The sequence below is a fragment of the Pararge aegeria genome, chromosome 12, assembly GCF_905163445.1.
Source record: "Pararge aegeria chromosome 12, ilParAegt1.1, whole genome shotgun sequence".
Lineage (NCBI taxonomy): Eukaryota > Metazoa > Arthropoda > Insecta > Lepidoptera > Nymphalidae > Pararge > Pararge aegeria.
In genome coordinates, this window is record NC_053191.1 from 3,503,548 (window position 1) to 3,528,791 (window position 25,244).

The 25,244-nt window shown below is 35.5% G+C and overlaps 2 protein-coding genes across 7 annotated transcripts; both read left to right on the top strand.

Moving 5' to 3' along the window:
• The first annotated feature begins 112 nt into the window (after positions 1–112).
• LOC120627858 lies at positions 113–6,214 on the top strand. 3 transcript variants are annotated; one of them, XM_039895963.1, is made up of 6 exons: positions 113–286; positions 476–808; positions 851–1,048; positions 1,120–1,247; positions 1,334–1,535; positions 4,759–6,214. In XM_039895963.1, exons 1-6 carry the CDS (start codon positions 188–190, stop codon positions 5,017–5,019), a joined length of 1,221 nt encoding a protein of 406 aa, XP_039751897.1. In that variant the 5' UTR covers positions 113–187; the 3' UTR covers positions 5,020–6,214. The 3 variants fall into 3 exon arrangements, with proteins under 3 accessions (XP_039751897.1, XP_039751896.1, XP_039751898.1); XM_039895962.1 differs by having other exon boundaries at positions 476–1,048; XM_039895964.1 differs by having other exon boundaries at positions 130–165; positions 476–1,048.
• Positions 6,215–10,888: 4,674 nt separating this feature from the next.
• Positions 10,889–18,428, top strand: LOC120627859. Of its 4 annotated transcripts, XM_039895968.1 has the most exons (4): positions 10,889–11,055; positions 14,251–14,449; positions 16,523–17,576; positions 17,888–18,428. In XM_039895968.1, the coding sequence occupies exons 2-3, from the start codon at positions 14,270–14,272 to the stop codon at positions 17,543–17,545; spliced, it is 1,203 nt and encodes a 400-aa protein (XP_039751902.1). In that variant the 5' UTR covers positions 10,889–11,055; positions 14,251–14,269; the 3' UTR covers positions 17,546–17,576; positions 17,888–18,428. The 4 variants fall into 4 exon arrangements, with proteins under 4 accessions (XP_039751902.1, XP_039751899.1, XP_039751900.1 ...); XM_039895965.1 differs by having other exon boundaries at positions 16,523–18,428; XM_039895966.1 differs by lacking the exon at positions 10,889–11,055 and adding an exon at positions 11,066–11,193 and having other exon boundaries at positions 16,523–18,428.
• The last annotated feature ends 6,816 nt before the right edge of the window (positions 18,429–25,244 follow it).

Here is a 25,244-nt window from a genome sequence, read left to right on the forward strand (position 1 = left end):
AAAGTAGATATTATTGAGAATTTCAACAACTTACGTTGTACAAAATATTGTGGTAAATATACCCTTACAGATTTATTATAACCAAACGTGCGTTTAGAGTGATTTTATTTCGTAAACAGAAAATAGTACGGTTATTGATATATAAACATTTAATTTTATGAAAAAGTGAGTGAATAACAGAACAGTTATGGGTAAAATTTGTGTTGTGAAAAGTTGTCCAAGTGGACGTAAATCCCAAAACAAAAAAAATAGTTCACCTCAGCCTCTTTCGTATTTCCAACCAACAGTATGTAAATCAATTTTTTATAAATTATGATATTATAAATTATGGAAATTAAATTAGAAAATAATCAAAATTGTCAAATGTCTGCTAATTTTAGTGTCGTGAAAAACTTACATTATAAACCTTTGCTCAATTCTATAATTTTTTTGGTAAACGAAAACTTATTCATTTTTTATTTATCTAATTTCACAGACACCGGCAAGATTACAAAATTGGAAAATTTCGCTGGGTATTGAATTAAAAGCTACTGATTACATCTGTCATCTCCATTTTAAAGAGGAGCAAATAAAAATGTACGAGAAACTGTACATAAAAGGAGAGCTCATAATGATGCCTTTAGGAAAAAAAATACTAAAAGAAGAAGCTTTACCAACGATCCAGCATCAGTTTATTCCGGTATTTGAACATGAGTTTTTAACAAGTACTGTAGATGAACTGAAAATACCAAGCTTACATTCGAATAACAATGGAGACGAAGAGCTATTTCTAGTGCAAGAAAATAACATCGAGCCCCAGACAATATTAGTAAATGATGTTCCTGATCTAATAGATGATGGTGTTCAAAGGGAGCAAGACTTGATAGAACCACCTTCCAGTCAACACGCCTGTAAGGATTCAAAGAATCTACAAGAAATCGAAGCTCCAAAATTGCCACCGTTTTGGTTGTATATACCCAAGCCCAACGGATTTGTATTTATGCGAATGGATCCAACAACTCAGCAGATCAAAATTCGGTTACGCTTAAACAAGGATACATCTATTACTGTATGTATCAATGAATGTCTGAGCAGATACATCTATTTTTTTTAACAATCATTGATTATTATTTTTTTCAGGTTCTTTTTCCTAACAATGACGAACTGCCTCTAAACGAAAAAATTAATTCATTAAGTTGTATCTATGACTACTTGAAATCAGTGGAAAGATGGCCTTTATGTGTTGGTACTCAGATTGACAGTATAAAGTAAGGATTGCTTGTTTCTGCTTAAGTGATTCATACAAGAAAAGGATTCATACAAATTGAATTAATATAATTACATTAATTTTCAGGTATTCAAAACTTTGTAAAAATGTGATTGTTGGTGATGACACTTATAAAAGGAACCAAGCTAATCCAAGATGTAAACCTTGTCGAATATTACGGAATCGATTGCAGAGTCGAAATTCGACTTCAATTAATTTGGAAACAACAATTGCTAAAAAAAGACGTGCTTCAAATCTAGTTAGGCAATGCAAACGTTTAAAAAAAATGGTAAGTTTTATAAAATACAATTGTTTGTGACTTGGAGCAGCATTTCATTTCGTTTTCGATTTTATGTTTTTTGGACAGTATTTAATAAGACTCAAGATCAAATAATTTTATATACCTCCCGATATTTTTGTTTCATCAAGGGTGGTTTGTACATATAAATTTGTACATATATTTGTACATAATATTTAATAATTTCTTTGATTTCGGAAAAATAAGAATTGTATATTAAATTAAATAAATTCTGTCATTCAAATTATAATATAATACAGAACTACATAAAAATTTTTAATCTTTTATTTATAAAATGATAATAAAATTCTCTTTCTTCACTTACATAAATGAAATAGCTGAATCTAACAATTTTTTATAATGAAAAAACTCTTTTATAATTTTAAGGGGGCGTCCATAAATTACGTGAGGTGTTTTTTTAAATTTTCTGCGCCTCCCTCCCCCCCTGGTGAGATGTCGTGAGATTTCATTCAACCCCCTCCCCCATCCCCCAATCTCACGTGAGATTTTCAAAATGTGAGTTTCTTACGTAAACGCGTTGGATTGTTATTGTAATAAGAAGAAAACAAAGGACGGGTTACACTGTACCGTAAATTCAGATTAAATTGAGCTATTTGGTATAAAACAAATATGGTGGTTTGACAGTGAGTAAATGTATAACGTCGAAGTATGAATGAAATTATTTTCTTTCGAACGAATTAATAAATGATCTTAATCGTATTACGATTACGCTTAAGATAAAATCTTAAGCATGTACAATCTGGATTAAATGGACCAAAATAGTATAATTTTTTTTTGTTTCAATCAGAAAAAAAATTGCGTGATATTTGCCGAGACCCCCCCTCTCTCCAACGTAAGATTAGATGAGATTTGACTCGACCCCCTCCCCCCCCCCTTAAACACCTCACGTAATTTATGGACGCCCCCTAATGTATTCTTGAGTACAGAATACCTATTATTAGTTAATATTAGTATCGCACTATTATTAAGTCGCATAATTATAATATACCTTCAATAATTTTTATAAGGTAATTGTGTCAAACCTTTCTATTTCATAAATTTTACCGTGTCACCTAAATTTATGTGTGTACCATTTAACTGTTTTTTTTTTGATTGCTTACAGGAGAAAATTTTTATATTTTCGATTTGCTCCTGATGAACTTTTGTACTCTAATTTTAAACACATTCGTTTGTTTATTTTATTATAATTATGTACTTATTTATTTTGTATAACATAGTTATTTCTTCTTATTAATACATTAATTTATTTTTTGATATTCACACATAAGCGTTGAATCGTTAAATGATACGTAAAAAAATAATCATATATTGTTTCCCACTTTATGCGGATTTTTAAAAGCGCGCCATAACTTAGCGGAAGTTTCTCTTTCCTTGTTTATTTTTCAAGCCTACTCTAACAATATTTGGCGCTTCTTTTAAGAGGTACCTTGATGCAAATGTGGCGCCATCCTAATTTAATACATTTTGACGGGCACTTTTTCATATACACAGATGATCCTCCTTACCTCTACCCTCCATACCACAGATATAAGACCTATTTAAGCCGCATCTTTTTCTGTTAAAAACTTTCTTTGCGGCTCTGGGTTATTATATTCTGCGATCACCGCCAAATGCACCATGAAGTTGGTATCCGCCACAAAACACAAATAGTCACTACCACAGTCTACCAGCACGCTATAACGTAAAAAAAATCGTGCGTAGTATTGATTTAATATGCTACTATTTGTAACACTGACCGTAATAGTAATAGATAAAATTATAAAATTTCCTTAACAAAAAAATTTTAAAGAAGTAATAAAAAGTAAACACGAATATTAAAAAAAAACTCAAAATATCTGACACTTGACATTTTGTTACTACAACCACTTTATGGAATGCCTTTTAAAAATATCCTCCGTAAAATATTTGGAACATAAGTATGGTACAAAAGTAATCATTCTTAGAACCGCAATTTACGACATTCATATTTCGTAGCAAAAATTATTTAGATGTAGTAATGTACTTATGGAAACTTTTACAGTCGTCTCAATATTTTATAATTTGATGATCTTAAGAGAAATAGTGTCGACAAAGTACTCGGCACAACCCTATCGTTGAACTCTCATCAGCGCGGCACTTCAAATCGACACAACTTATATATATATTACTTGACATTTTGTTACTATAATAGCCGTTTAGAATTTACTATTTAGAAATTGATCTGTGGTTACAGGATACATCATGGTTTTTACTTACTATAGTCGTAAAAAAGTAATAGGCCCGTTTTGAACCATCCCAAAACTCGATATCATCGAGTCCCGAGTCTTATGGTTCCATAACTAGTTACGTCGCGATGACAAATGTCAAAACGGGCCTATTACATTTTTACGACTATAATTGTATTTTTACAATTAGAAATCTAGAATGTGTCTACAATAAGCAACGAAAATGGTTAAGAAAATCTGGTCCAAACTGGAAACAATGAAATTTATTGCGCTTTATAAGGAAAATGTAATACTATGGAACCCTAGAGCAGTGGATTATAAGAATCTTGCAAAGAAAAGGAAAATACTAAACAATTTATCTGCCGAATTCAATACAACAGTTGTAGAAATAGGTAGAAAGATACGAATATTACGAGCTCAGTGGTTAAAGGAGTATAGGAAAATTAATGCTGTAGATGGGAAAATATATAAAAGTAGTTGGAAATGGTTCAAGCCTCTTAAGCCTGTATTTAATATAAGTTCAACAGTAATTAAGAATGATTCAGATGGTAGTAGCACAGATGACAATTTAGTAAGTTCTCCTTAGTTAGTTGAGTTAAACGGTAGTTATTTTTAGACCTACAATGCACAGTACACTTATTATTTTAATTTAAGCAATTTGAATATCTCTTGCTTAAGAAGTCTTGAAGTCTACCAATCCGCACTTGGGCAGTGACCTACCGCCCTTCTCATTCTGAGGGATCCCTGTAATGGGATGGTAAAGCCTTGATGATGATGACACTTGTTAAAACTGTGATGCAGTGATGTACCTACTTTACAACAATAACTTGTATAATTTTCTTTTCTTGGTTAGATAAATATAGAAAGTTTTAGAGTTCACTTGTTTGTCCATCTGTTAATACCATAAACAAATTGTATTATTATTATTTTTTTTGTTTTTTTTTGTTTTCATATGTTTATCAGTAACACCACCCTATGTATTATTTTAGATAGAGGGCCAAGAAGATGACAAATATTTATTCATCAGACAAGATTATATGTGCAATGATGGTGAAATGAGTAAAGCAGACTTTATTGAAGAAGATCATAATTGTTTGAGAAGTGATGAACACCAGAAATTTGGGAATTATGTGGCCAATAAATTAAGTTCTATGCATTATGAGAATAATATACACGAATTAAAGAAGTTGATCAAACAACATATAGTCCAATGGAAGGAGAAAGATGACAAAGAATACTATTCAATTTGAAAATATGATTCTTATACAGCAACCTAATACTGTCATGTGAACAGTTAGAAATACTTTATTTGTATGTACAGTACAATCTCACTAATCCGGCACTATTAAAAACCGGAGGGTGCCGGATTATTGGAATGTTCGGATTACTGGATTATACTGAAAAAATCATAGGTAATAAATAAAATAAAGCATTTCATAGAGAGAATAAATGTATATAATGTATTAAATTAACATGTAGGTAGATATGTAATTAACTAGTTTTGAAATAATCCTTAATTGAGGTCTGACTGAGGTTAGACTGCTAGTCGACGACGCAGCGACCAAGCGCACAGGTATAGAGGGGTGAGGGAGGCGTGGGCGGAGGGTGCCGGATTATTGGACGTGCCGATCTATCGAAGTGCCGGATTAGTGAGATTGTACTGTATATGTATATATTGTATGTTTACATTTATATGTATATTGTTTGTAAATATTCTTTCAATTCAATTTTGGGCTTATGGCTTGTGTTTACTAGCAAATGCATATAGTGGGTACTTGTTACTTTGCCAATTCATAGTAATTTTAGGAATGAAGTTCTTTATAATTTTATAATCTTCCTTCACTGAGTAAATAAATATATATTTTTTAAATTGCACACATACTGGATTTTGATATGGCTAATTTTACACATAAACAGAGTTCAGAAACACATATATTATATAACTTTTCAATGTTAATTTAAAAAATTTTAAGTTTTTTTTAAATCGTTGAATAAATAAATATACTACGACAATACATACAAAACGCCATCTAATCCCAAAGTAAGCGTAGCTAGTATAATGGAATATGGATTACTTCTAAGATGACTGATGAATATTTTAATGAATAATATAAATAAATACTCACATTTTCTAGTTGTGGGAATTGAACCCACAGCCTTGGAACCAGAAAGCAGGGTCGCTGCCCACTGCGCCAATCGGTTGTTAAAGTTATTAGATAGTACACTAATCAAAAAATATAAAATCCTACAAGTTTTATAACGATTGTTTAAATGCATGTTTTATTTACCAACTTTGAAGAATAATAAAGATACCTGGGGTCCTTTATCAGAACACAGTGTGTGCATTTACTATGTATTAAAGTGGTATTTGGGTTACCATGAGTCTTGCATTATTTCGATCATATTCAAAAAATGTACAGGCTTTTAAATATTAAACTTATGTTAATTGTACAATTATTTTATTTATTCTTATAACATTTCACCACCACTAATTAAGATTGATTGAAGAATTTTTTACAGGAAGATTGAACCAAAAAACTTTCTGAGATTCAGGCATAAACAAAAGGCATGAAGTTCATTTTTTTTTTAGCTGAGTTTTTTATACTAGCTGTCAGTAAGTCGGCAAGTTCTTCAGGTAGACATACTGAGGAGCCAAGGAATACTTTGCGTTGTTGTGCTACTCAGTTGCATCGGAGCATTACGTGTATCGGTGTTTTAAATCTGTCCTACAAACAACAGTTTTCTCCATGTACTTATCCTCTGCACGAGCATGCATGGAGAAGACTGTCGTTTATACATAGAATAAGCATGAATTGTTGAGTAGGCAGTGACCTGTTACCATGCCTACTACTGTCCTTAGTTTGACCCGGTTCATTTATAGTAGTTAAGTTATTAGTCGTGGGTTGAGGTTCTGTAGTCTCCTTTTTGCTTACACTCGCTGGCATATGTCCAGAGCTCTGAGTGTGGATTGCGTTTGTTTATGCAACTATATATTGTATTCACAGCAAGGCTACACAGGCAGGAGACAAAAATTATATCCTTATAAGGCCGCCCATTGTACCTGTGTTTTATTTAGTGTTGTTTATTTTTTTGTTTTTAATTTCATTTCTGTTAGGTGTACAATAAAGTGTATTTTCATTTCATTCCATTTTCCCCCGATTATAGAAGTAGTTTACCCCTGTTTATCATAACACATAGCCATAGATAGGTATATTATTCGGTTATTATTTTCACTTGTGCGCCAGTGCTCTGAGAGTTGATGAAGCTGTGGGAGAAGATAAATTGATAACCTTTCCCCTGGAAGATAATTGTCGCCTGCCCATGCTAGCCGTGCTGCTAATTCACGGGAGCAAAGTACAGTGTGCTGAGTGCGAGATTTTCCATCTATTCGATCGCGTAAAAGTTAACTATGATTTGTATGGCGTCGAAAGAGTGCCATCTAGGGGCCAGAGAGCACAGCACACAGAAGAAGTTTACACCAGTTTGTTATTACACACTTATTATTCAGTTATTATTTTCACTTGTGCGCCAGTGCTCTGAGAGTTGATGAAGCTGTGGTAGAATAAGTATATATATATTTCTTGTGTGCGTTTGTATGTCACTGAAATCCTAGACGGCTGGATCGATTTGAATGAATTTTTTGGTATACGTTTGAGTGGCAACCTGGATGGTTAAGATTCACAAATTAGCAAGACAGATGGCGCTGGGGTCCGCTAGTATATAGATAACTTTTTATACTTTCCCGGGGGAGAAAATTGTCTCATGCTCATGCTAGCCGTGTTTAAGGGTATTACTATTTGGTATAATCACTTCCGGTCCTACCACCTTCAGTTATGTCGCCCGGTCATTTCCATTGTTGCCATCGTGAACTTGTATGCATCTTAGTGTTACATCGTCTGTTGGGGTTTGTAAAGCTTTATTGTGGTCTAGTAAGAGATGATAGTATTGAGAGATGAGGTCTTGAGTTTGGCTAAAGCTATCAGTACTGCCTAGCTGTCGCTATTACCCTCCTGATTATCATGTCTATGCGGCTACAGCCATGATAAACTAGAAGGTTGTGTGTGTATTGGGATGCCCACGCATACCGCCTGAAAGACAAATCAATAAATAAATATACTACGACAATACACACATCGCCATATAGCCCCAAAGTAAGCGTAGCTTGTGTTATGGGTACTAAGATGACTGATGAATATTTTTATGATTATTATACATAAATATTTATGACATACAGATAAACAGCCAGAAACTGAAAAACATTAATGTTCATCACTCAAACATTTTTTCAGTTGTGGGAATCGAACGTACGGCCACTCACTACTCTGGTCGCTTCACACTGCACCAATCGGCCGTCGGCCTACTGTCCTTACCGAGCGCTTGGGCGATGTTTATGTTTATCTCCGCAGGGTGATTACGTATCTCGCGACAGGCGAAATCTAGCAAACGCTGCTGTCACTTTTATTTATGGAAAAGTGACGTTTGACTGCAGTGATTGCAGTTTTTACGCCTGTCGCGAGATACGTAATCACCCTGCCGGGCAGTAGACTCTTGCTCCTGCGCCTAAGTTTGTCTCGACCGTGTAGACGTCGATTGCAGCGGTGTCTGTTTTGTATTTTGGGTTGCCTACTATTGCTATAGTTATTTTATAGTTCCTGTCTAGCAAATATTTATTCCGGGTTTTGATCCACTGCATTCACCTAATCGGTTTCTTCGTGACATCGTACCGGAACGCTTTACCATTTGAGGGCAGATCTGGGTGAAGCCTTTAAGTTTTTTCATATACCTACCGTTTACTAAATCCCATCTCGGAAAACAAGCGCCTATTATACCTACATGTGCGAAATACAACGAGTTATTTTAAAAGATACCTGGCATCGATATCTTCCATGACTCACCCACAGCTTTTAGGAAAAAAAACTCAGTTGCAAGAGCAGAGTTGAATTTATTGTACCTAAATTAAGTTTACATGACACTTTGTCAATGCTATGTGTACTTGTAATTGACGTGCATATCAGTCCATGTTTTTGTGTGTGTGCTATATTTAAAAACGTGCATTAAAATCTTAATATTTTACAATAAAATATTAGTTAATTGACTATATTGGTTTTCTATAAATCGCTCAGGGGTGTTAAAATATGGAATTAAAGTTTGTGTAGGAAATGTATTGCGCGGATGAATTCGGGAGCAAAGTCCAGTTAATTTTAAATTAAGAATATTTTTCAAACCGTGGTTCTCAACTATCGGTAATTGCTCCAAATGGGTCCATGGGAATATAAGCTATTACTCAGTCTACGGAATTATGGAGGGTAGAGGTAAGGAGAGTCATCTTATATGGGAGAAAAGTTGAAAAAGTGTCCAGTTGTATGCGCTAAATAACAGTTCAAAAATCCTCCACAATGGCGCTGGTGGATGCACAGGGTATGGTATGAATGTAGCAATCGTAGATGAATTGAAGTATGCCGAGTTAAAAAAATTAATGTAATTATCGACTAAAGTAGTTAATTATTGAGAATTTCAACAACTTACGTTGTACAAAATATTGTGGTAAATATAACCTTACTTCCTTGATTATTTTTCAAGCCTACTCTAACAATATTTGGTTTGGCGCTTCTTTTAAGAGTTACCTTGATGCAAATGTGGCGCCATCCTAATTTAATACATTTTGACGACACTTTTGCATATACACAGATGATCCTCCTTACCTCTACCCGCCATATACGGAATATAAACATTTCCATGAAGGTGTAGGTAACTATGGACAGTGCAGTTTAAAAAATCTCGGACGCAATTGCTCACGCCTTATCGAGCTATCGCTATTTCATCCGCTGGTGTCCGATATCACTTTCTAATGGGGTATCACTCAGGGTTTTTCTTTTTTCAGGACACACTATACTACATTGGAGGATTCTTCCTTTACTACACAGCTCTAATATAAGTGTTATTATCGCAGGAAGTTTTAATATCGGTATAAAACTATGAACGTATCTAGTTTTTGTAGTCGTGTAGTAGTCTCCAAGATATGTTCTTACTGACATACTGGGTCAGTGTTGCCGTTTGTCATTTCCCCAAAAGTCAGGAGTTTTATTAGATAAATGAGTTAGGAGGTCCTGTAAAGGATCTTTCCTTACCTTTGGCCTCACGTTTTAAAATGAGCGAATGAAAAAATTTGTTGTATCAATATTTTTTTAAATACCGGTATTTATTGGTATTGAACTTTTTACTTAAGGTTCGGTTTCCTAAAATTAATGTCTAAATTATATATAATTATAAACGTAATATTAGTAAAAAAAAAAAATGATCTTTAGCTGTCAGCAGAGTCGACTGATGAGTTTATTCAGTGAACTAAATGAGCTGAAAGGCAGATGCGATTCTTTAAATCAATGTAATATAATCTATTTTATACATTTAACTTTATAGAAAATACACTAAAGAAATATATTTCAAGATTTATGAACAAATTCAATTTTTAAAATTCCTTTTGTTGGGGCTAACACGCATTCACTAACCCGGTGTTCTCAATTATCCACTTGGTTAACTACTGTCGGGGGTGCCTTCATAGCTGGGATGCTACTTCACTTGAATAGGCTGCTGTGAGATGGTGGCTACATTCAGTTTGTGAATCCTGTGCCCCTGCAATTGTGAATGAGGAAATGGGAGCCATTAGCACGGCAACACAGTTGGAGGAGGCAAAGGGAAAAGAACGTAAACCTGAACCCTGACGGAGGGAGACGAAAAGAGGAGAATATTAGAGTAGTAGTACTTTGACAAGAGCCTAGCAATTAGCAGATAGCTTTTAAGTGAGAGAAGAAAATAAAACAATTCCAACTCATTTGTATTTATCTGGGAACCTCCCTGTTTTGTCTCCCCTTTATAGGTATAGAAAAACAATAGGTATTTCATTACGCTATTTGAAAAATAATTTAAACTTAAAGCTGTTAAACTTTCCCAATATTTACAACTACAGAAACATAAGAAAGATGAAGTAACCATCCTGAATTAAAGCCGAGAGTCCTGCAATTGCAGAACCGGCATTTACAAAATATTTGTATACGTATATTTTGTATAGAATAATACGTCATCTCCATGTTTATACTGCCATAACCCATTGGGCATTGGCCATTCATTACTATAGATGTGTGGTGTACTATGTCCATAATAAGCTCATATTAGAAATATCGATCGTAGTGATCGTGTAAGGATCCTGTAAGGATCGTTCATCGTTGTACACAGGTCACAGACAAGTAAATAAATAGTGGTAGGCGGTAGCGATATTCGGTGGAGTTTCGGTAGGTGTTCGATGGTCTAACCACACATTTTGAAATAATTTGGTTTATTTTTGTGATTTCAGTATTATTCAGATTTGTGATTTGCTATCAATCACTAACTTCTATTTGAATTCAATTTTCAAATCATTGCGTCCTTGGGCAAGTTTATAATTGTTTTTTTATTATTTCACAACAAGTTAGCCATAGATTTCAATCTCACCAACTGGATGATGCAGTCTAAGATAATAACGGGCTGTTATGGCAGTAGTATTAATCGGCTTCTACGCATGATCGTAAAGCAACGCCAAGTGGTACCTCTATAGCACCTCTAGACCAGACCAGAGAAAATAGGGAAATATATTGATGGAATCGAACCGAGGGGGATATTCCTCCTCAGTCGTTCACTCTCGACGAAGTTGTCGTGGTTGATTGTGATGATGCATACACTCTGGTTAATGTAGCCCCCGCGATGCCCCTGAGTGATATTGGGACTAATTAAAACCACAGCACTTCACTGTACCAGGGAGATCTTTACAATTAATCATCATAATTTTTACAGTAATAATTTACTTAGTAGTATAAATTCAATTATATGAATAGTACCGATTTGCATTATATTTTTTTTATTGCATTGCATATTTACCTCTAAGCTGCAGAGTAGCGAAAATAGATTCTAAAATTACTAGTTAGTAATTATAAACCAAGCAATAATTATTGCATTATCTTTACGCAATAAAATATGTATATAGTTTTTTCTGTTTTGTCTGCCATCTGCCAACTGCCATCTGGTTGCTTTTCTAGCCATAATCAGGATTAATGTTATTTGTTGTTACTTAAATATACAATATGAATAACTTAATATAATGAGACCTTCAATTACTTTTTATTTGCTAATTTCATAAGATTGATTTTTGATTGATTGATAAGATTTCTATTGAAGCGTGATCATCAAAGATCTGCTGTTCTTTGTACAGGGACAATGGGACATTGCAAGAAATTTGGTAAATGCATTTTTTTGCAATAGCTGTTTAAATTATTATTCATATTCATATATTTCATGTTTGCGATTACTGATACAAAATTGCACTAAGTATTCCAATCAAAGATGATCATGCTCAGTGTACTAGTACAATGTCAGTGAGTCATGTAATACTTGTGGTTCATTTCAAACTAAGACCTTGTGTTGTAAGGGGAAATTTTTTCCTTAACAATCAGATCCCACTGACCCAAATATATAAGGTAAAATGTATATGTACAATCACCAGCTATCTAATAAATATTGATCCTTCTCATGTAGCATAAATCTCACATGTGAATGCTTTAATTTTAGTTTACTTGTCAAATCAATATGTCATGCGAAGGCTTTTTTTTTTTAGAAAATTATACTTCATGAAATAAAATGTACTGCAGAGCTATTGTATTCTTCTTATTGATGCAGCAACTGCTATTTCCAGATGGGTGATCACTGATCTGACATATATGAAAACCGTTCCACCTTATTAACCATGTTTCAGACAGGTTTTATTGGTGTGCCAGCATACCCTGTAAAACCTACCAGTCTCTTTTGTGAACTTTACAATATAATATAATTAAGAGACTGGTAGGTGAAGAGAAGTTTGTCAAATCTATACCAAACCCATCTGACCAGCTTGTAACTAAGGCTTGTATTCAGCTATGAATTGAAAGCTGATTTCCATCTTACCACATTCTGGACAGGTTTGATTGTCTACAATTCACAATTATTGCAAGTTATCTTTTTAACAGGCAATGTCCCATTGTTATACCTACTATCAGTGCTTAGTTGGATATGGTTTATGACATTAGTTGTTTCATCTTCTTCTTTTCAAATGACTTAAGAAACAATTTGGATTGTATGTGTGGTCTAATCGCTCCATATTGAGTTTCTATTCTCATTCAATGGTATCCCCTAACCACATAACAACATAACAAAAATGTTTTGTTGTACAGAATGGTTAAGCTAGGCTTAGGTCCATAAAATTAAGTGCTCTGATCCTTGCTAGCGTCATTGCTCTTTTATTACCTTAATTTCCCTGATGGCCGGAAACCCAGGCAATCATTATGTTATTTAAGCCAGTGAATTTAATTAAGCCTTACATTCTTTCACTGGTCCAAGTGATTTGAGTTGTTACATACCCAGTTTCTTTTCTAAACTTGGCTTGACCAAAGTTTCGGATGTATACATTTTGCTAATGCACTTTGCATAAAGTAAGTTATGTAGTATTTTTATTGCTAACTAGTTGTCTAGTTCAAAGAATAACCATTTTTCCCAGGCCACCAAGCATCCCATGCTTGCATGCATCTTAAAGATTTGGTCAACCACTGCAGTTCTGCCGAACGTAGGTACAACCATACTAACAGACAGACTTTCACGTATGTAATATTAGCAATCCAGGTTGTTACGGTAAAAGTTTATGCAAAGTGATATATGGTATCTTCTTAAAAGAGAGTGGACGGTGAATGAAGGTGCGAAGAAGCCTATAGTTATATACACACGTTAGAATTTTTTTTGGACAAACAAGTGCTGTGGTTTTAAATGGGTGATCCCCGATTGGATTTCCTGCAGGGCTAGCATGGGCAGGTGACAAAAATTATATCCCCCGATTACATCCCCTGCCAAGGGATATAATTAACGTGTCCACCTGCTAAAGCACGGGAACATGGAATTGGAGAAGTTTACCCCCGTTTATTTTACACATATTATTTCGATTTTATTCAGACAGCCTATTGGCGCAGTTTGCAGCAACCCTGCTTTCTGAGTCCGGGGCCGTGGTTTCGATTTCCACAACTGGAAAATGTTTGTGTGATGAGATGAACGTTTGTCAGTATTTATGTATATTATTCATAAAATATTCATCAGTCGTCTTAGTACCCATAAATAACACAAGCTGCGCTTACTTTGGGGCTAGATGGCGGTGTGTGTATTGTCGTAGTATATTTATTTATTTCCATTTGTGCGCCAGTGCTCTGAGAGTTCGTAAAGCTGCGGGAGAAGATAAAGTTTTAAGTTGTGTAACTTAGAAAAATTAGAGGTGCAACTCGGCTCCTCGAAAGTGAAGTCGAACTCCTACACACTGGGCTATCACCGCATACATTTATTATTTTATATAATAACATAAGATCTATCTGCTTGGTGCATAAATTGATCTATGAAACAAAAAAAAAACATTGTTTTTTTTAGTTTCAGTTTGATTTCAGGTATTTGCGAAAAACTAAAATGGCTGAGGCTGGAGATTTGCAAGAAGAGAACGACGTTGTGAGCGACCCCGGTATTTCCCCGCCCCAGCAGAGAAGAATGGTTTATAGACATGTCTTTGGGGATGATAGAATGATTCCTCCCTTATATAGTCTTACTGCATCTGCTGATGAATTTGAGCCATATAGCAAAGAAATTGAGGTATTGCTAACTTTTTATTTATTAAATAGCTTGGTGATATCCCTAGCAAGGCGCAGCGGTGAGCGCTGTGGTTATATGTTCCCGAGTTCGAGTCCCCGGCAGGAGAAATTTCGGAATTCTTAATTTCTTAATTTCCTCCAGTCATGGGTCAAGTCTGCTATTACAATTTTGTCTCAGTGAAAAGACAAAAGTAGTGATGAAAAAAAAAATGTGTTTGTTTCAAAAATTTTATCTGTCGCCTGTATATTCATTAAAAGTTTGTAGAAAAAATGACACTAAAAATAGAAAAAATATATTTAATACATTGAAAGTTTTATTATAACGCATTATCTAATTAAATAAAGTTTATTTAAAAAATCACACAAAAAATATTTCTACACAAAGAAATGCACATAATGAACATAAATAAATTTGGGGACTCATTAATGGACAACCAAATTTCACTCAACATTAAAATTTGAGATTTTTGTACAATTGAATCAATTAAATCACCGGAATGAGCCCGCAGACTTTGACAATTGAAAGTGTACCTACACCGTAAAGTGTACACATTAAAGTTATGCTTACTTTTCGCCCGATTGCCGAAAGTTTTTTGAACAATCGATTATTATTGGAAAAAAAGAGTGCATTCCTGATTGCAAACAAACTTGTTTAATTAATCGATACATATAATACTTGAATAATAATTAAAGTAGTAGTATTTTTTGTCATTGATTGGCCATTGAGACATGCTATAGACACTATGCCAACAGGCAGGGGACAAAAATTTATATCTTCCGATTATATCCCCTGACAGGGGATATAATTAATGTGTCCACCTGCTAAAGCGCGGGAACATGGAATAGGAGAAGTTTCATCATCACATCAACCGATAGACGTCCACTGCTGGACATAGGTCTTTTGTAGGGAGTTCCAAGTTCCACGATTCTGAGCCGCTTGGATCCAACGGCTACCTGCGACGCGCTTAATGTCGTCTGTCCACCTCGTTGGGGGTCGACCAACGCTGCGCTTACCAGTACGGGGCTGCCATTCCAGCACCTTGGGACCCCAAAGGAGAAGTTTACCCCCGTTTATTATTACGCATACATATTATTTCCTCTTGTGCGCCAGTGCTCTGAGAGTTGATAAAGCTTTTGGGGAAGATAAAACTTTATCCTAGGCGTGCTGGTCTGATGGGACTTCGACAGTGGCTAGTTATTTTTAGTTAGCGATTTAGTGTACTGGCACGGTGTTGCGTAGAAACAGATTATTGGTATGAATTTTATATAACTGCCATACGCGCTAACAGATTAGCCCGCTACCATCTTAGACTACAACGTCAGTTATCGTCACGTGAAATTGCAGTGGAGGGCTAACTTGTAGTGAAATAAAAAGTCCTTTCAACTATAACGGCCAAAATCAAAAATAATCGTGGATTGGTTGCTTACTTAAAAGAAAGACAAAAAAACACGCTTTAACATTTATAATATTAGTTGGGAAGTTAAGATATATTAAATACGAAAAGATGCATAATATATGACATATGACAGGGGAACACCCTGTCCCCATTTTTCATTTTTATTATTACTTGATATCTAAAACCTCAAATCTCATAAGAGAACTCGGTATCGGTCAGAATGGCGCGTGTATGATTTCCAATGTAAACGAAACTATGCAATTTATCAATATAAACATACGACAATGTACATTTATCCATTGGAACAATGGGTATTATACATTTGTCGTGTATTTGTCCAGTAGTTACGATCTTTTTGGAGATCATGCATCCGCCATTCTGACTGATTCCATTGTATCGGTTAGCTTTACATTAACGTATGTATGCAATATGTATAAGATTTGCGCTCGGAATTATTGTGGAGGGTCGATTCCGCTTAACGAAACATATGCACAATGAAAATGCACCTTATTTCAGTTGAGTTAGGTCCCAAATTCCGTACTATTCATTTTTTTTGTAAAAAACTGAAAAATTTGTGCTTTACGTCACTGAGTATAAAGGTTATTTCTCTCTGATATTCCAGCGTTTCGATAATCGAATACAAAGAAAATATTTAAATGAACATTTCCTATTTTCAGTTCAACAAAAATTCAGTTTGCGGAATTAATGAATGCCTCACAACCGACGCAAAGAGGCTTTGTATATTTGACTTATCTCTGAAACTGACGAGAGCCGATCATTACGATATTGGTGGAACATATTATCACGATCTAAAGCAAATAAAACCAGAGCTATGGTTCTACTACACAACATCAGTATGCCCCCAGAGCAATTTTCTCTTGAACTTATTTTTTAGTTTCCGAAAAGGGGGATTCGCCTCTATAGGCATTAGTGAGTCAAATACTATAACAAAGCAAAAGCATTCTGGTGAAGCTAAATTACAAAACTTGACTCTTTCTGAAAATTTATTCTGGAAGGCCTTCAAATCAAATGAAAAACAAGAGAGCCATCATTTGAAGACCTATTGTTTCACCAAGCAAGACTTAAAGGTTTTAGTCAAGCAAACTTTCTGCATTCCGATAAGGATTAAAATCTCTAATAACATGAGTGTCGTAGATGCAGATGTATTGTTGAGAATTAAAAGAAGTCACAACCTCTCAAGTCTGTTTAAGAGGCAAGAGGACACGGATTTTATATTGGAATCAATGAGTGGGACGAAATACCAAGTTCATAAAATACTGTTAGCTGCGGTAAGCTCAGCTTTGCGGGGAAAATTGAAGGAGTCCAATGGTGTTTCTCTATTCCTTGACATCGATGATTGCGCTATGGAACAGTTCCTCGAATACATTTACACTGGCACCGTAACAAATATAGTGCAAGATAATTGGTGCCAGCTAATTGAGTTGGCGAACCAATTTAATCTGAACAAACTATTTGAGGAGGTCGAAATTGCGATAATCCAGCAGATTTCCATAGACAATGCCATCGCCATCGCATTGATGTCAGAGAAATACAAGTTGGATAAAATTCAAAAGAGAATTTTGGATTTCATTCGAAGTGAGCCGAAAGTACTGGACAGCGAAGGCTGGAATAATTTGAACGATGTACAGTTGACGAAGAAATGGTTGAAAGAACTGTACCGTGAGGATGTCCCTGACTAATTATGTTATTAACCAGTCCAAGCTTATAGCTGTAAGTATTGGATAGAATATTGTTATACGGAAAGTCATGGTTACACAAAAACTTCATAACTTAATTTGCTATAATCTCTATATACATACAAATAAATCTGTTGAATTAATATTATACTATAATTGTAAAAATGATTATGCTTTGCCAGTTTATTTATTACTTATTTTTGTGCCAAAATTACAACAGAAGCAGCAGCAGAAGCAGAAGAATTTCATGTATTTACTACATACTTGGAAAAATTTATGCATAGAGTATACGTAGGTAAGATTTTTAAATGTGAAATTTAAGTTCTTTCACTATTCCTATTGTAGGTTTTGCTCTGATGCGGGTATTATCCAACATGCCAATCTGCATTGGAGCATAGTTGCTCTATATATCTCTCTCCTATTCGAAGACTCTTCCCAGCACTGGGACATTTATTAATGTGATATTTATGGCTAATAAATAATCAATGAACACATAGTCTACTTGGATTACGGTTTGTTGCTAAAACTGCATAAATGTATTTATGAACTTCCAATTTCAAATTCAATTTATTCAGCACAATACATAATGTTTCTTTTATAATCATGATATCAACAGATAGACGTCTGATTTGATCACGCAGAGATATTCCGAGCATAGCTATGACCATCGCCCGCTCAGTGACTCTGAGCCTTCTTATAAGGCCCATAGTCAGCCATATCCCAGTTTGGTGAAATTTTTCATTTAATAAATAAATTATTAATTTATTTATTTATCGTCTTTTCCTAATTCACTAGCATGAACTATCTATAATATTTCGTTGCTTAACATTGTTACATGCAATGTCAGCCGTTTTTATATATTCTTATTATACAAAAGACCACATAACTGCATATTGTCTGTGAAAGGTGCAGAACTCCCTTGTGTGGTTGACTACACGTTTCTACAACATGATTCTTGAGGTAATTCTGGACCTAACCATGCGTATATATAAGAAATGTGTTAAAACACATCTAATAGAGCGAGGTTACTATAATTGGTATTAACCGTACTAATTTTATTGAATTAAATAAATATATTTTTTTTTATTTATTAGCTTTTCAAGGGAAACAAACAGTACTATTACACATAAAAGTAATGCCGTATTTTTATATCACATAAACCAATGAAGTTTAATAATATTAAAAACAAACCTTGTGAGTTTAGTTAGAAACGGACATAAATTAGTTATATCTGCATATTATCTGCGAAAGGTGCAGAACTTCTTTGTGTGGTTGAGTAAACGCTTTTACAACATGATACTTAGGTAATTCTGGACCTACCAATGCATACATTTAAGAAATGAAAAACACATCTAATACAGCGAGGCTACTATACATTTGATTAATCTCTCTTGGTAGAATCCTTTTCCGAACCGGTGGTAGAGTCACTACAAACAGACTTGACATGCTTATATTAAGGCCTACTTGAAAACAATGACATTTGAAATTGAATTTATAGTGTCTTCTATAAATTGTGTTGTAATAAAAATATTTTTTTCTAGTATGCCAAACGCCATCTATCATAATGGTGGAGAGTTGAAAGGAAATAAACTTTTGATATTACTGTATATTTTCTATTAAGTATGTAATTATCGATTTATATTAGTAATTTTTGTTTAACTAGCTTTTGTGATAACGCTGTTTTTGAATGAGACCTTAGGTATCGTGGCAGATGTGATACATAAAAAATGATAGTAGGTAAGAAGTATTAAAAATTAATAAAATATATATATATCGCTTCGTTAGTAAAACTAATTTATTATTTTTTGAATTTACATTTATAAATCGCAGAGGGTGCATGACAGCACACGAGTTTGTTTTATTTTACGACATGCCAATATAAGTTATACATTAAAAAAATGTGTTTTTGCTTAAATAATTAATAAAATAAATATATAATAAATGTATTACGACAATACATCGCCATCTAGCCCAAAAGTTAGCAAAGCTTGTGTTATGGGTACTAAGACCAGTGATGAGTTTTAAGAATAATGCACATAAATACTTATAATATACAGATAAAAACCCAGACACTGAAAACATTCATATTCATGAAACAAGCATTTTCTAGTTGTGGGAATTGAACCAGCAGCCTTGGACTCAGAAAGCAGCGTCAATGCCCACTGGCTTTATAACTTATTAATGTTCTATCGGGCTCTTTTAGATACATTATTTATTGTGAATTTGCAGATATAGCATGCACTTAGTTCCGTAATTCAGAAATTGTAATCTATAGACCTCTGACAAAGTGCAATTTTACAAATATCCTTTAATACCTCCTTGTGTATTTGATGCATTTCGTGACTTCACTATGACCCTAGCCATAAGTAAAACCATATGTAAAACTTAAAGGTATATGATATGTATAAAGTGCTAAGTATTAAATGTATCAATCGTCTGACAGAAAACTTCTTGGTATTTTTTATTTTATTTTATAGATGTTTATGAAGATAAATGTATGTAATACCTATGGTACTATACTCTATAAGGTTAAAATGTGAAATAAATGCTGTATAAAATATGTGCTATTTTTTATCCTACTGAAAGGAACCCTAATTTTACCTGTTCCGTATGTTGGTCCGGATCACTAACAATAATAATATGTATTGTTAATGCCTTCTGAATGCTGTTACTGCTTACCCACGTTTTTTTTTCATCAATGATGCTATTCGTTTTCTGCTGATGGCAAAAAAGTCAGCAGTATGAGTCCTCGCGACCATTTCAGATGCACTACAATAACGTGGTTAGCCCAACAGCATTCCGAAACAGTCATTACACTGAACTCGTAGGGCGTTTAGCGAAGCCTGTAGCTGGTCTACAGGGATCCCGTAAAAGGCTTTTAACAAACTAAATCAAGATCTGATTATTAATTTGGAGCGTAGTTAAGTATAATAAAAAACGGAAAGATGGCAACTAGAAACGAATTAGGTAATAAAGGGCCATCTGTTAAATTATTACCACCGGCAAACAAGTTCCAAGTACCTACCCTGCAGAGATTATCTGATTTAATATTTAATTGAAAAATACCAGGTAGGTATCGATCGATATACGCTGCAGGATATCCTTAAAATTCTTCTCCTAAATTCTCAATCGACTCTAGCTTTTTAGATGAAGCTTCAGTGAGCATCCAAACTTCAGCTCCGTACAATTATGGAGGGTAGAGGTAAGGAGAGTCATCTTATATGGGAGAAAAGTTGAAAAAGTGTCCAGTTGTTGCGCTAAATAAGAGTTCAAAAATCCTCCACAATGGCGCTGGTGGATGCACAGGGTATGGTATGAATGTAGCAATCGTAGATGAATTGAAGTATGCCGAGTTAAAAAATTTAATGTCATTATCGACTAAAGTAGTTAATTATTGAGAATTTCAACAAACTTACGTTGTACAAAATATGTGGTAAATATAACCTTACTTCCTTGTTTATTTTTCAAGCCTACTCTAACAATATTTATATTCGGCGCTTCTTTTAAGAGTTACCCTGATGCAAATGTGGCGCCACCCTAATTTAATACATTTTGACGACACTTTTTCATATACACAGATGACTCTCCTTACCTTTACCCTCCATACGTACAATGAATGAAGAATGTCAAAAATAAAACTTATTGTTTCAGAGAAGTTTCACGTGCTTTACGATCATGTAGTTTCTCTTTGTCTATTGCAGATTCAGACAGACAGTCTCTAGATTTCTATGGTCCATTGTCTGTGTCTGTGTCAATTGTCATTTGTCAAATGTCAAGGAAATTATTTTTTCTCTGAGTTATTAATAATTCTAACCACGAAAAAATTTGGTAAACATTGGATGGGTTCGGCGGGAAACTTCGTACATGGCGGACGCGGTTTTTTCAAATTTTTCTTTGATTTTATTGTAAACTCGTCTTGAAAAGGATTTGGTGTTGTTTATATTGAACTGTAACTTGGCCTGTCAATTAGTGCACACGTGTTAGTGAGATTCCGGTGTAATTTCGGTGTTTTATGTGAATTTACACAGCAGCAGAAATAGTTGTCATTGGTGATATTCGTATAAATCTAACCGTATTTGGTGTTGGTTAAATATTTATTATGTGTCTGTAGTTATAGTGTTTCCAGTAAAATGGATCTAGATACACCTCCTGAGCCGCCCGACCCGGGGGCATCAGCCTCGTCTCGCAAACGACAAGGAGAGGATACCAACGTATATGCGGCCAAAAAAACTATAACTGATCCTACTCAGGTAAACCCATCCGTTCAAAGCCTTTACATACATCCTTCCTTCACCGAAGGCGCCAAGTCATACTCTGACGATGATAATGGGCCTTTTATTGTCCAAGTCTCACGGGAAGTGGAGGACCCATCCTCTGGAGCGTCATTACGGGCTATAAATTTCGGTCAATTCTTGCACAAACACAAAATTGGTTCAATTATCCACGACGGCGTCAAAAATATAGGCCGCAACAAAATTACTGTAGAGTTTACTTCTGCCCAAGCTGCCAACAACTTTCTGGTTAGTCCAGTTTTGAAGTTATGCAAATATAGAGCTATAATTCCCACATACAACATAACCAGAATGGGGCTGGTGAAAGGAGTTCCCGTGGACTGGTCGATGGACGAGCTTGTTGATTCGCTAGAGCTCCCGCCTGGCTGTGGTGAGGTTCTGAAATCAAGGCGACTGAATAGAAAATCTGTCACAGAGGGTGTCATCACTTGGGTGCCTACCCAATCTGTTGTCCTAACCTTCAGGGGGCAAATGCTTCCTGCTAAGGTATATTCATACCACACCTCACTGCCAGTTGAAACATATAAACTTCCAACAATACAGTGCCAGAACTGCTGTCGTTTTGGCCACATTAAAACAATCTGCAGATCTAAGCCCAGATGCTACAGATGTGCTCAGCCCCATACAGGTGACTCATGTTTGGTCATCAAGGAATTATCTACATGTTTACACTGCTCTGGTAGTCATTTTGCTACTGATAAAGACTGCCCAGAATTCTCCAGGCAGCAATCTATTAAAATGGTCATGTCTCAGAATAATAAATCTTACATTGAAGCATCATCTCAGTTTCCTCCTGTCCGCAGGTCCTATGCTGAGATAACAAAAGAAATGTTTACTCCTACTAATGTAACTTCCACCAAAACCTCCTACCGGCAAACAGTTTTCCGCTCTCCTCGTCCCCGAGCTCCTCTAGCAAAGGGCTACGATAAAAAAGCTGTTCAGACTATTGTCGGTGATTACTCCTCATCCCTTCCTAATGGATGCGCTCTCAACAACAATGTTGAGAACCCTCCCTCCCAAGGTAAAATGCTTGAGTTTATCTCCGAATTTCTACTTAGTATTGTCGCTCCATGTAGTGAAATTCCCTTACCGCCCAACGTTGCCAAAAACTTAAGCCAACTTTTTAAACTACTCCAAAATGGGCCCAATAACCCTGCTACAGTGGAACTGTAAAAGTTTACGTCCCAAGAAACATGAGTTAATCTCTCTGATTAACCTTCATAATCCCACCATTCTTGCCATCTCGGAGACATGGTTGAGGCCTGGTTCACGATTACGGGTGCCGGGCTTCTCCTGTTTGAGGGATGACAGGAGTGATGGGTATGCAGGCAGTGCTGTATTTCTACGGCACTCCCTCCCCTACACCCAAATCGCTCTTCCTTCCCACAGTCAACAGATCAATGCTGTTGCTGTCCGTACCCTAGACATATCTTTTGTATCTCTGTATATTCCTCATCCCTCATCTTCTATTATTCCCGAATTACAAGCAATCTTGTCGTCCCTTCCCAGCCCTATCATAGCCATGGGTGATTTTAACACCCACCACACGATGTGGGGGTGCCATGCTAGTGACGGGTTTTCTCCATTGCTGATTGATTTACTTGATGATGTCAGTCTTTGCATCCTCAATGACGGTTCTCCTACTCGAAGGGTATACCCCAATCAGAACCCTAAATCAGCGGTTGATCTCACCCTATGTTCGGCTAACCTAGCATCGCGCCTGACTTGGAACGTGCTACAGTCAACCTGTGGCAGTGATCATTTTCCTATAATTGTTACATTAAATAATAAATCCTTACCTACCCCTAACTATGATCCCCTTTTAAAGTATAAACTTAAAAAAGCAAATTGGGAAGATTATGCCCTATCCGTTGATTGCATTGTAGACACTCTGCCCGATTTGGAAAGTGATGGAAACATTCTGGTATGCTATGATCTCTTTTTAAAATCTCTTATATCTTCGGCCGATTCCCATATTCCAAAAAAACACCCTGTGAAAAATCCGCTGCTTTCCTCTCCTTGGTGGGATGATGAATGCAGCGATTTATTTGGTAAAAGATCTGCTGCAGAAGAATTATACTCAGCCTGCATGACTCAGGATAACTTTAATAGTTACCAAAAACTAGATGCTAAAATTAAAAGATTAGTCTTCAAAAAGAAAAGAGCAAGTTGGACGCAGTTCTGTGAATCGCTTAGCCCTCGTTCACCCTCCACCATTGTGTGGGAAAATATGAGGAGATTCCGTCGCTCCCTGAGCCACGTTGATCCTTCCTCAAATAATCCTTCTGACTGGCTTAACAACTTTGCAGACAAATTAGCTCCACCTTATGTTCCCTATGTGGACTCATTTCTAACTACTACGCCAGCTCCAGCTACGGATGAAATGGATGCCCCCTTTTCCTTTTCTGAGCTTCAAATTGCTCTCAATGGTCTAAAAGATACAGCTCCAGGGGAAGATGGCGTTCCATATTCTTTCCTGGCTAACTTAAATGACAAAGCTAAAATTTATTACCTTAAAATAATCAATAAATGTTTGGAAACTGGTTCTATCCCAAACTCCTGGAAATCTCAAATTGTTATTCCTATCCTTAAACCTTATAAAAATCCCCTTAATTCAAATTCATATAGACCCATAGCTTTGTCATCTACTTTAGCTAAAGTTACAGAACATCTCCTTAAAAACCGACTGGAATGGTTAATGGAAAGTAGAAATATTCTCCCCTCCTCCCAATTTGGGTTTCGGAAGGGTATGAGTACAACAGACAGTCTCAGTGTATTAACAACAGATATTAGATTAGCCTTTACAAAAGGAGAGTACCTTGTGGGTGCTTTTCTTGATATTGCTTCTGCATATGATAATGTCCTACTTCCGGTGCTCAGGCAGAAACTACTTAAGCTGAGTGTTCCCTCGAGGATGGTTCATTTCATATGTAATCTGCTGTTTTGCAGATATGTTCTGGTAAAGCATCAGAATAATTCTCTTCCCCCCAGATTAATCTGGAAAGGCCTCCCTCAAGGCTCTGTTCTCAGTCCTCTGCTCTATAGCATATATACCCACGACCTCGAATTGTCTGTTTCTAGTTTTTGTACCATTTTACAATATGCTGATGATATTGTCCTCTATCACAGCTCAGGCAGTATAGAGGAAGTATCCTGTCGTATCAATTCTGCTTTGTATTATCTAGGCCAGTGGCTGTCTGACCATGGCTTGTCCCTATCAGTGGGCAAATGTCAGGCAGTGGTATTTACAAGGAAGAGATACCTCCCGAACCTCAACATCTCATTTGAAGGTCAAGCAATCAACCTTGCAGTTAAAGCTAAATTTTTAGGTGTTTATTTAGACACACGACTGAATGGAATTGCTCATTCTGAACACATTATCAAAAAATGTGAAAAAGGCATCAATGTAC

What these genes read in the sequence shown, in the direction of transcription:
- LOC120627858 (XM_039895962.1), top strand. Translation starts at nt 188, where the DNA reads ATGGGTAAAATTTGTGTTGTGAAAAGTTGTCCAAGTGGACGTAAATCC. An exon ending in ACAAGGATACATCTATTACT is followed by an intron (nt 1,049 to 1,119) that starts GTATGTATCAAT and finishes TATTTTTTTCAG; the next exon opens with GTTCTTTTTCCTAACAATGA. An exon ending in GCAAACGTTTAAAAAAAATG is followed by an intron (nt 1,536 to 4,758) that starts GTAAGTTTTATA and finishes GTATTATTTTAG; the next exon opens with ATAGAGGGCCAAGAAGATGA.
- LOC120627859 (XM_039895965.1), top strand. Translation starts at nt 14,270, where the DNA reads ATGGCTGAGGCTGGAGATTTGCAAGAAGAGAACGACGTTGTGAGCGAC. An exon ending in CATATAGCAAAGAAATTGAG is followed by an intron (nt 14,450 to 16,522) that starts GTATTGCTAACT and finishes TCCTATTTTCAG; the next exon opens with TTCAACAAAAATTCAGTTTG.